The sequence below is a fragment of the Notamacropus eugenii genome, chromosome 2 (genome assembly GCF_028372415.1).
Source record: "Notamacropus eugenii isolate mMacEug1 chromosome 2, mMacEug1.pri_v2, whole genome shotgun sequence".
Classification (NCBI taxonomy): Eukaryota; Metazoa; Chordata; class Mammalia; order Diprotodontia; family Macropodidae; genus Notamacropus; species Notamacropus eugenii.
In genome coordinates this window covers 348,177,150-348,189,277 of record NC_092873.1, presented here as the reverse complement: position 1 = coordinate 348,189,277, position 12,128 = coordinate 348,177,150, and the positions used below count along the sequence as shown (strand labels likewise).

At 36.6% G+C, this 12,128-nt stretch overlaps 1 protein-coding gene and 1 long non-coding RNA gene across 6 annotated transcripts in view; one reads left to right on the top strand and one right to left on the bottom strand.

The window, feature by feature from the left end:
• Positions 1–12,128, top strand: part of LOC140528262 (uncharacterized) — a 76,293-nt gene that overhangs the window by 38,230 nt on the left and 25,935 nt on the right. The window contains exon 2 of the long non-coding RNA XR_011975129.1: positions 8,560–8,692. This is a non-coding gene — a long non-coding RNA (uncharacterized lncRNA). The remainder of the gene's footprint in view (positions 1–8,559; positions 8,693–12,128) is intronic.
• LOC140528260 (uncharacterized) overlaps positions 1–12,128 on the bottom strand; it is a 75,900-nt gene that overhangs the window by 44,678 nt on the left and 19,094 nt on the right. For all 5 annotated transcript variants that reach the window (XM_072645947.1, XM_072645946.1, XM_072645949.1 and 2 more), the window contains 2 exons: positions 4,482–4,553; positions 3,090–3,164 (listed from right to left, as the gene is read on the bottom strand). In XM_072645947.1, the coding sequence (XP_072502048.1) occupies positions 3,090–3,164; positions 4,482–4,553 (147 nt within the window). The remainder of the gene's footprint in view (positions 1–3,089; positions 3,165–4,481; positions 4,554–12,128) is intronic.

Genomic DNA, 12,128 nt, shown 5'->3' with positions numbered 1-12,128 from the left:
TTAAACACATGTATCCCTTTTCCCCCATGAATTATAAGGTAAAGAAAAGAGGAGTCAAGCAATTCATCTTTACCTTGAAACCAAAGAAATGACAATACACACTTCATACAAGACTTTTTAGGTAGTTAAAACTATTTCCGTGCAGGACAAACCATAAGTGACCTATGACGCCCTTCCTTTTTATGTATTCTTCTTTCAACAACTGCTTCATATAATAACAATTGTTCATTCTGATTGCCAACAAAGTCCTCACATTTCTTGTAAGTGTTTACCACTTTGGGCATCTTATCTCTGATATAGTTGCATTTTTCCTTTCTTGCTTAGTTAGGTGTATATGCTTTATGACTACATGTTCTCTTTTCATTTATTTCATTATTTTGTTAACTTATTTTTTTTTTAATCAAATCTGCTTTTATCTTTTTCTTCTGCTTTCTTTTATCAGTAGGCTTTTATCTAACCAAATGGACTTACTAAGAAATTCTCTGCCGGGGGCCCCTACTTAATACTGCCCTCAAACAACTCCACTAAAATGTTGCAAACATTGGTGTGAAGTTGTTGAGGCAATAACTGAGACCAGATCACCTAAGGTTCTATGCCTCTCCCACCATAACTTGGCTTCCTTGCTAGTTTAGGGAAGCTTTACCCTTACAGAAGAAATTCACTTCTCCTTGCCCTCCTGAGGAATACTGTTTCACTTAACATTGCCCTTTCTTTGTATGACTCAAACTTGTTTATGGCCCACAATAACTTCATCTCCCCGACTCTTTCCTACCTACATGCTTTCTCAGTGGACAGAACTTCAATAATAAACAATGTCATGTAAATAAATGAATTATAACTCTCTTTATACCTGTAAGAGGAGCTTGAGATCTGACTGGCATTTTAGAATTTGTAGTTCAGAGGAACAGGCAACCCCTGCCAGCACTGAGACAGATTAGTTTAAATTACCTTTGAGCTGGAAGATGGACTTCATTTGTGCCTACATGTTTTAAAAAGGTACAGGTGTAACACAGCACCCAAACTGGCAGCTGGCCTGTGGAAGTCTGCCACAAAACTGCCAGAGGAGCCAGGGAGCAGCACCAGCACAAGGTGGGATAGGGTGTGATAGGAATTTCTACTCCAGGGCTGTTCCACCTACAGAAGAATGTGGCAGAACTGTTTCTTCTCCTAGAAGCTGCCAAACTGGTGGCGTGTATCAACACTTTCTTTCCCTTTGTTTGTGAGTGATGGGAATTTTACTTCTAAGTTTTTATGCTTTTTAAAGTTCCTTAAAATTTCTTTATTTAATTTGTGTGTATGAGAGTGCTATCCTTAAAAAAAAATCCAACAACCATGACTGATGATGCCCAATGTGTATTTCATATATATATATGTATATATATTATACATAAACAGACAGTTCTTGCTTTACATAAATTTCCATTATGCAAATTAGACTCCTTGGGGCTAGTGACTGAACCCCCATGCCACCTGACTCTGGCTCCCCAGACAGCAGCAGCAATGGGTGCACCCCTGAGTCAGGGGTCCTCCACTCCAGGCACTGAAGCTGCTTGGCTGTTGGTAGAAGTCCGGGGTGGGAAACTAGTTAAATATTGACTGATATAAACTGAGAAAAGGGAAACAGTGGAAGCCACGTGCTAATCAGAAGATCACATAACTTAACTAGGTTAGAGATCCAAATCTCTATCTGAACATTAGGAATTATCCTAACTGGGGGTCTTGAGCTGTGGTGAATTTAAGATAATTTTTGGTCTTATGCAAACTTTCTAACTTAGCTGAGAAAGTAATCTATGTGGCTCTTGGGTCTTGTTTTGCCATGAGCTAAAAAAAATTACAAAACTCATTGCTGTAGTCTAGTGTGACTGATCAACCTGCAAGGGCCTCAGGCATAAATTCCAGTCCCTGGAATAAGGGGGAGGAGGTAGAGAGTAGAGGTGGAAGGGAAAGTCATAACTCAAAAATTGCCTGTTGAGAAGAAGGCAACTCTTCCCCCTTTCTACTGGGAGGGTGAGTGAAAGAGACCGCTAGTATTGTCAACTTTGCTCCACAGTGACCCCTACTGGTCACATGTAAAAGGTTTTAAGATTGAAAATTGATTAACGAGTAAGCTCTAAACAAGAATTGGAAATATATTCCTCAAGGCACGGTATTATTAGAAAAAACAACAACATTGATCTGGACGTCTGGAGACTCACCTGCTTTGTGAGATTAAGTAAATGAAAACCTCATTGGACCCCATTTCTCAATCTTAAAAGTTTCTGATTCTAATGAATGACAATGTCACTCTGTAAATATACTGTATCAGAGACTATGTACAGTGGAACTCATTCTGATGTTGAAAGACTGTAAAAGCAAGCACCTCGACATACACAGGAGAGCCTGCTGTGTAGGTTCTTTGATTTGCTTTTCTAAAAGGAAAGACAACTTTTGAAGGGTCAACAATTACTTTAATCAAGCACATATATCATTCACTTAGTTCAGGGGGAAAAGTCAGCACCCTGAACTTCAGAGAAAATATAAAGAGACAAATAAAAATGAACCAATAGACAGTGCTTCCAGCTGCCTGACCATAAGCAATACATCCATCACAGATCAATAGACAGATCCAACTGTCTGACCATACACGCAGTTACCAGGGAGAGAAGCAATACCTTCTGGGTTATCAAAGCTGGGGGACTGCTTAACAACTTCCTGGAGTCTCGTCTGGCACACAAACCTTCTTCCAAAAACTAACTTCCAAAATAAAACCTCACCTCAAAGTATTTATACATTTTTTAGAGTCAGAGGGCATCACAACCCCTGAGAACCAGTGCATTAGCAATTAACAAAAGGTGTGGGCCTCCCCTAACCAAGCTTTCCTTAATGGGCAGGCTCATTAATGGGTGGGGAAGATCTTTGACTCTCTGATTAGCATTACAAAGACAGAGCATCACATCAGATTTCTATTAACTTTAGTTACTGTTTTTTTGGCCACAATTTACAGTATAATATTTCCAAATCAGTGTAATAATAAGCTATGTCATAACAACACCCTAATGAAATATTTTAAAGAAATGCCTAGCTAAAAATAAAATTCATGTAATACTTACAGTGTTTGCAGTCTGAGGGCCACCACCAGGATATTCTCGATGACCATAAGTGGTACTTCTGTTTTACCTATATCCCTAGAAGAAAAACAAAACTATGAATCTAAATATGGAAATTCTGTACTTTTTGCAAGACACTTAAGAAAATGTCATTATCTCTACTGCTGATGTTCTATAAAACAAGCAGCCTCAAGAATTTATTTTCTGGAAAAGATATTCCTAGACATAACCTGTAGGCTGTGTTGAGGAGATAGAAGTTAACCAAAATAATTTTAAGTTTAAAAAATTTATAAATATTGTCCCCTTTACCTTGAAATTGTATATGAATAGCCTGGAAATAATTAAACCCATCTGAAAACACCTCCAACTTTCTCGTTCCCTATCATTGTCCTCTTTCACATGATGAGGGGTATTATTTTTAGAATCTAAACTTCATCTCTTTTATAATGATATTTTCTCCACCCACTTGTTTCCTTCCCATTCCCTTGTCTCAATACATCCTTCCGCACTGCTCTCTTCATGACCATCCTTCTAGTAGATGACGTTTGCAACCTCAGGGCCATCCTCATCTCCTCTCTCTCCCTCACTTCTCATATCCACTGAGGAGCCAAGTCAAAGGGTTTCTATCTCCACATCACTCCACATTTCTTCTCTCCACTCACATAGCCACTACTCTAGTTCGAATCCTCATAACCTCCTGCCTGGACTATTTCAACAGTCTCCTGCCTCAAGTCTTTCTTCACTCCTGCTCATCCTTCACATGGCCAAGTAATTACGAGTCTGACCATGCGATATCCTCTCTCTCTTTCAATAAATGCCAGGGGCTCCCTAGTACCTCTAATTCAAAGATAAACTTGTCTGTCCCACATTTAAAGCCCACTTCATAACCTAACCCCATCTTCTTTTCCTAGACTTATTACACATTACTTCCTTCTACATACTCTATAATCCCTCGTCAATGCCTTTGTATAGGCTTTCCCCTGTCTGGCAAGTGCTCTCACCTCCACCTCTTCAAGCCATATGAGCCTGTGGGAGGCCTTCAGGGCTCAGCTGTTCATGTTCCTTTTCCCCAACCTTTGCACAACATTTGTTTATATCTGTTTTGCATTCACCTCTCATGTGTATGCATGAGAGACTAGCTATTTTTCCCCTAAAAGTCACTTTATGAATATCTTATTAATAGTACTTATTATAATTATAATTATTAATATATTTACTGATATCTTATTAATATCTTTAATAAGAGCATTATTGAATGCCTAGTTAAAATTTAAAAATGCTTTTAGCTTCTTAGTTTATATACCTGATAAATTAGTTTTGGAGCTTTTATAAAGCAAAGCATAGTAGAATCCAAGCAAAGGTGATTCATGAGTTTACATCTTATTCAATACTTACAAATAATTCAGTGATGACAACTGAAAAAAAAACCTGTCTTCAATGGCTGACAAAGGATTACGACTGAGAATTCTGAAAAAATAACAAAATGAAAGATGAACAATTTCAATAATATAATACAATTTTAGATTAATTAGGCCCATTTGAAGAGGGGGCAGTGCAGCACTACCATAGCTGCCTGAATGAGAATGTGCTCTATTCATAAGAAATTTTGCAATTGTTTTTTTGCCCTTTTCAACAAGCCTTCTGTCTCCAGGAGGCATCTTAGTCTTTAGAAGATGTGGAAGAGAAACAGAAGAGAAAAAAGGGGAAAAGAGGAGGAAGAAAGCAAAGGATAAGGAGAATAAAGAAGATGGATACTGGAGAGCCTATGCTATGGGGAAAAAAATAGGTTATAGAAAATTACATAAGGGTGAACTCAAAGCCTTTTTAGATTTTGCAATTTGTATTTACATATGAAAGGCCACAAACAGATCTAGACTGGCACAAGAGACTAAGGGTAGCTTCCTTGGGTAGCTTTGTCTTTGTGACTTTTCCTTGCCCACTAGTCTACGTGGGAGAAAAGAAGGGTTTAGAGTTGAAACCTGGGGAACCCTGAATTCCAAAATTGAAAAAAAAATTAAAAACATGAAAGCCAATAACTCAGAATTTTTTGGCAAATAGCCATTACATGGATAATAACCAAGGGCAAGCTTAGGCTTCAGACAGTAAAATCAGGAGGTATATGGAATGAGTTAGAATATGATCAACCACAGGGACCCATTGTCTAGTAACCAGGAAGGTTAGGCTTGAACCAGAAGGCACTAGGAATGTCTTTGTTTATTGTTCTGAAGAGGTTGATGCATGGGGCTCAGAAACTTTAGCTGTAGCCAAGACACTGAAGGAAACAAGACAGGTCAACTTTAGAAAGAAAAATAAAAGTTGAGAATGAGCTCTAGGTGCTAAACTGAGAAAATACTTTACTGGCAGCCCAACAAAAAATATATATACTCTTTTTCCTTCAGAGTACAAAGATGCATCTCTTTTTATCTTTAAAGAATTTTACTATTATCCACTGATTAACTACAGGAGAATATAAGCTTCTCTTTAAAGGCTGGAACAGTTTTGTTTCCTGAAAAACAACAATAACAAAACCCCCTGCCTTTGAAAAGAGGCAAAACCATTATAAATACCCTTATGGAAAACATAACAATGAGGTTTAGGTGCTAACTTTAATTCTGAGAATACTATGATTCAGAAGTAATTGGTTTTCATAAAGTCATTTGGGGTATCCTGTGATCTATTTCATTTGCTGTCTTTATTTTTCTTTCCCATAATTATCTCTTATTGTAAAATCCTTATCCATGATCACTTATAGATTTAAGAAGAATTGCTGTAGTCCTATAAGCATATAGAATGCTAATTAATCACTTGAGATAAGCCTTGTAAATGAGAAACTATACATGTATAGGAAAAGCTACTTGCCCAAAGTTAAACATGTCATGGGTATGGGTATGGGGGCTATCTTGTAATGTTTCTATCCACCTACTATGCCTTTCCTAGGTGCAATCATCCAGAGATCTAAATAGAACTACTTTTGTGTCTCATAATACTGTTAACTTTTGAAAACCTCGATTCTTGATTTTGTTGTTCTACCTTAGGAAAGAGCATTACCTTATAACATATTTGTCAAAGCAGTTTCTGCTCTAAATATGTTTTCATTGGCAGCAAGTCCTTCAAGACTATCTTTGGCTTATGTACAAGGTGTTATTAGCCAGTTTCCTCTATATTCTTGGTCCTTTCCCATAACCAGTTCCATCCTGGACTTCAAGCTCTGTTCGTTGCTCTTCATCACACTCTACAAACTGCACAACCGTCACCCTCTGTGGTACTTCATGTTCTGCCTATCCTATTCTACCAGCACATTCTTCCTTCTTAGCTAGTGTTTCTACCACTTTATATTGAAATTATAGGATCATAGATTTAAAGGGACTTTAAGTCCAACCCCTTCATTTTATAGATGAGGAAACCAAAGTCCAGGGAGGTTAAGTTTTTGCCCAAGGCCAAGCAGGTTGGCAAGGGACAGAAGCAGGGGTCTGAATTCAGGTCTTCAAACTTCAGATGCAGCAGGATCTCCACTGCATTGTTAGGCAGTTAGGTTTCTAAGTTTAACACTTTGCACTTTTTTCCTGGTAAATTTAATTCCTTCTGGGTGAGACTCTTCTATTTTGCCAAAACTATCTTGTAGTTCAGAGTAGAGTATTAACAACTCTTCCTAATTTAACATTTTTTAAAATTCAATTAACAAATTTGATGATTTTTACCTAGGCTATTAGTAAATTAGAACTTCAGACCTGAATTCAAGAGAATACAAAGCAGACTGCTTTGGGTACGATATGCAAAATGGATAAAAGGGTTGTTATCACACTTGATATGTCAACAGAGAAGCGTAGGACCAACCAGCTCTGGGGAGAGCTGCCTGGGAAGTACTCAGGAATAAAGGAGGGATCCACAAGATGTTTCTGATCTACTTCTGTCTTGGGAATAGTTGCCCGAGAAAATCTGAAAAGCTAAGAACTAGAGGTAGTGCAATTCAATATTTAGGAAGCCAACTTATCTTTACTAAATACATTTATCAAATACCCTTCATTAAATTAAAACAATTCTGAGGTACCACCTTACCCTTAGAAGATTGGCTAAATTGACAAAAAAGATAACAAATACTGTGTGTATATGTGTGTGTGTGTGTGTGTGTGTGTGTGTGAACACTAACGCATTATTGGTGAAGTTGTGAACTAGTCCAACCATTCTGTAAAGCAATTTGGAACTGTGCTCAAAAAGTTATGCAACTGTATATACTTTGACTCAGTAATATTGCTACCAGAATTATCCCCCAAACAGATCAAAAAAAGAAGAAAAAGATCCATATGCAAAACATATTTATAGCACTTCTTTTTGTGGTAGCAAAGAACTGGAATCTGAGCAGACGCCCGTTGATTAGGGAATAGCTGAGTGATTATGGTGTGTGAATGTGACAGAATGCTGTAGTGCTATAAGAAATGATGAAGGGAAGGCTTGTACCAACAAAGTGAACTGAGATGACATACATAATAACAACAATATTGCAAAGATAATCAACTTTGAAGGACTTAGGAACCGTGACCAACACAATGATCATCCACAATTCCAAAGGGCTCATGAAGAAATATGCAACATATCCACCTCCAGATAAAAGAGCTAATACACTCAACAGTGCAGATTGAAGCATATTTTCTTCTCTTTTTTATTGACATGACTAATAAAGAAATTTGTTTTGCATGAACATACAGGTTTGCTATAAGTTTTGTTTTTCTTGCTTTATTGATGGGTAGAGGAAGGGAACGAAGGAGGGAGAAATTAGGAACTGAAAGTAAAATGAATTTTAAAAAAGCAGATATTATTCATTATATCTAAAGTTAATTGTATGAATAATTTAGCAAAACAAAAAACAAAAACAAAAATCAAAGAATAAAACATGGGTCCATTCCATGCTTCCTTATGTTTTTAATCAGTGACTCTCCCCTTTGCTAAGAATTAAGCTAGGCAAAAGGGAGAACGGGCTTCCCTTACTGGGAACTATCTATACAGCCTGGCTGCCCAGACTCTTACTGCTACCCTCTTCTGGAATCCAAAAGCTAGTTAGTGGTGGGTTTATAGTCACAAAATAATAAACTCTTAGAGCTGGAAAGAATTTTAGAAAACATTTGTATTGACCCCCTCATTTTACTGATGAGGAAACTGAGGTCTAAAGAAGTCAGATGATTTAGCCAAATCACACAGATCAGTTCCATGGTTCTCTTTCTACTGGACCCCAGAAACTTTGTGAAAGTGACACGTATCATGCATTTTAATCTGTACACAAAGGATGTTCCAGATTTTCAAAGATGAAGAAATTTTCTCCTAAATTATTTTTAAGTATTTTTTTTAGCCTGAGACAACTAATTTTTGTTTTTTGTTATGTCTTCTACTGCATAATATGGGGCAAGAAAGTGAGGCAGCTCACAAAATAAGGGAACATTTCTTACCTGCTATTTTTTTTTCTCCAAATCCTTCTACACAGGTCCAGACAGATGGGCTACGTTTCCTCTCTATTAACTGAGGAGACAGAAAAGAATTGAGGACTAAAGCATGTCACCACTCTCCTGAATATATTGAAATCCTGACAGCTTGAGCTGAAAAAATGTCCAAAGCAGGTATTGAAAAATCAATTTTAAATAGGACAAAACCCCAAACTACCTATACTATCATCTTAGAGGGCAGAAAAAAACTGGAGACAGGTGGTCAAAGAAAGAGACAGAATGATCTCAACATAGCTCAAGTATGTCTAAAGGTATCAGAAGAAATTAACCTGTTCGCTTTTTTTTGTCTACACAGGTACACAAGAACAAGATAACATTCTAAGATATGATTGCACTGTTGTAAGCCCTTTCTCAGGGAAAGAGGTTACTGAATCTGGAATGATTATGCTACATTTTAATCTCTTTCCTGGAAAGAACATTGGCAAAGCTTTCTTGTTGAGACAAATTGGTTGATTTTGTTTTTAAACGGTTCCACTGATCAATGAACAGAAACTTGGAATGTGCAATGATCATATGGCTTTGAATTTTAATAGCTTAGGGCTATTTGTGATTGTACTCTAATCATCTCCAGGGGTCTTTATTCCCAGCTAAGAACTAATTCCCAAGTATCCAAATAGAATAAGAGTAAATAAAAACTCACAAAAAAGATGAATTGCCTGTGGCATTTAGACACTATAACAAAGGACTGTATAGAGAAGCTGCATGAGAAATGGCTTGCAAAGCTGCATTAAGAATTTTGGGCTAATTTGTAGTGGCCCAGTTATATTGTCACTTCACATTGTGTGTGAAGTTATCACAGATTCAGAAAGACCATCAAGTCCATTACCCTGATAAAATGAACTCTTAAAAGTTCTATTAAATATGGAAATCAGGGGAAAGACCACAAAAGATTACAAAGACTTTTTTTTTAAAAGCTGCTGAAAGAATGAAGTGCAACTGAGGAAGAAAATGTGAATCTTTCCTAACGTGAATAAATGTTGACAAATTTTAGTTACCTGGAATAATCACCAGGTATTGGCAACACTGGGGCTTTCAAGTCATTACAAATGAAATAAAATGATAATACAATGAACATATCCCGTACTATACCAAGGGATAGATTAGACCTTGGTCATTCATTTATAACGTTCATGTTTTACTGTATACATGCAGAAGCTGCCAGGATTCCATTACATAACAAAAAGTGATCTCATTACTTTTAAAGTTTTAACCCTTATGTGTTTCTACTGCTATCCAAAAGGAAACTGACACCAGGTAGATTGACAGATTATCAACATGAACCAGCTCAGTTAGGCAAAAATATTAAATTAGAATCATTTGATATCTGATGAGCGACTTTGTAAAATAAACTGTCAGTCGAGATTCTAGAGACACAGCTTCGAGCAAAATCAAAGACGGTAAAGCACTGCAAAGTATTTTAAAACTTTAAAAACACTATGCAACTATAATCTGTTATTGGTATTACCCAGCATAGTCACGGACTGTTGGGAAAAATGTAGCAGGCAGGTCAGCTTGTTGCCTGGCAATCAGGTATTAGAGGAGAAAGGGAAAATCTTTTAGCTGCTGCCTCAAGGCAGACTGAGGTTAAGAAAGGATCAGAATCATTAGGCTTCTTGAATAGTAATTAAGTCTAAAACTAAAAGACTATCTTTTATGTCTATGCATTATGCAAGTACTTTTACCTACACCCAGGCACAGATACATAGACAGAGACAGACCCATACACACAGGTACACAATCACACTCACCCACCCCTTGGTCTATACATCATCGGTAAGAGAAGTAGGAAGACAAGAAGAGATCAATGAGTCTAAATTATCACTTTCACAAAGTAGCCACAACTGTTGGACAGGCAATCTTAATAGAGAGAGGCAAAGAATTAAATGAGAATGTCTTGAATTTTCTCTCATTTTCAATAATCTGGGATTAGGGTGCCACAGAAAAACAGCATGGAACCTGAGCCATTTGAAAAGATCACTAGACAAAATCAGAAAGAAAGGGTTAAAGCCCCAGTTCTGACCTATGTTACCATGAGTGTATTCCTCAACTTTTTTGAGTTTTAGCTTCCTCAGTAGAAAAATGAGAATAATAATATCTACATTAGTAGGGTATCACAGGGTCATCTCAAGGATTAAATGGGGCAAATAATTTGAATGGACTTTGAGAATTATGAAGTATTATACGAAAACAAGTAGCTATTATGCATGTAAATCTTTTCAAAGACTTCAGTTTTTATGACCATGAAGATCACTCCTCTAAGAACTGCAACACTAACTGAAAAAAATCAAAGATAAGTAATCAGTCTGGGTCTGTGTAGGTTAAGGAGAAGTACTTTAAAGCCAGGAAAAAAGTATACTCAGTATTAGGGAATAACAACTACTATGGGTTTTCCTTACCATATTTCAGTGCTGACTTCAGTTGAAAGATATATGATTATTTCTACTATTAAAAGAATGGTATTTTACTAATTTACTAAGTGATTACAATTTAAAACTGCACTAAAGATGTTGGGACAGTCTGTATAGACTTGACATGTATTTGATTTGTGTTTCAGCTATCTATCAAGAGGCCTACCAAGATGGCATCTTGCCTTATATAATTCTAACTTGTTTAGATGACATTTGCTATTCACTACATATCCATGATACTTACTGGGTGATCACTTAATGCCTGATTATTGCCCTTTTTAGATAATAAGAAGATCACATTCTTCTACCTTTTAAGAAAATCTCTCATGCTACTAACCTGTATGAGAAATTAATCTCAATATAGTCTCCCTTGGAGGTTTGTCTGAGGAAAAAGAGCAATACAACCTCTCATTTCATTATAGTAAATGGAACCATGTGAGGTAAATTTGTGTCTATTATTTTGACTGCAAGCCAAAGTAAGGATCACTCCTCTGTCAAATCTTACTTGATTTTACTAATTTAATTTACTAATTTGAATTTACTAATCCTCTGCAGATATCATTAGCTTTCTTTAGACCACAAAGTTCAAGAATCTAGATTTTTTTTTTCTTCACTTTAGCTAGACCCAATCCTTGCCATGGCAGTTTGGAAAATTTGCTCTTTTTAATTTTGGAAATTCTTAATAAAATGAAGGCAGAGACGATAGGTGTACAGTAGAGTCCCTCTCCTGTTACTGTGTACTTATTGCATATGATCAAATAACCCTTCTGAAGATATTACAAATAAACTCAGATTGACTCTTAATTGTCTGTGATACTGGGTAATGATAAGGCAAGTTTTGAAGACATCAGCGTCAATGGCTTCTTGGTAGAGTATGCAAAAGATGTAGTATCCCAACAACAGAGAAATATACTCCATGGACACCATGTAGAAGTTTTTGTTTTGTTTTTTGGAACTCTTTCTTCATAGTATAGCAGAATCTTAATAGCTGATTAAGATGGCATAGCAAGTGGCTACGTCTCAGGCAAGCATTTTGTGTATGCTTAGCAAGCTCTGTATTTTGCAAACATATTTGCATACAAATAGCTTTGTATTTTGCATTGGACCAAATAATAAGATGCAAAAATATGCCATACAAAATG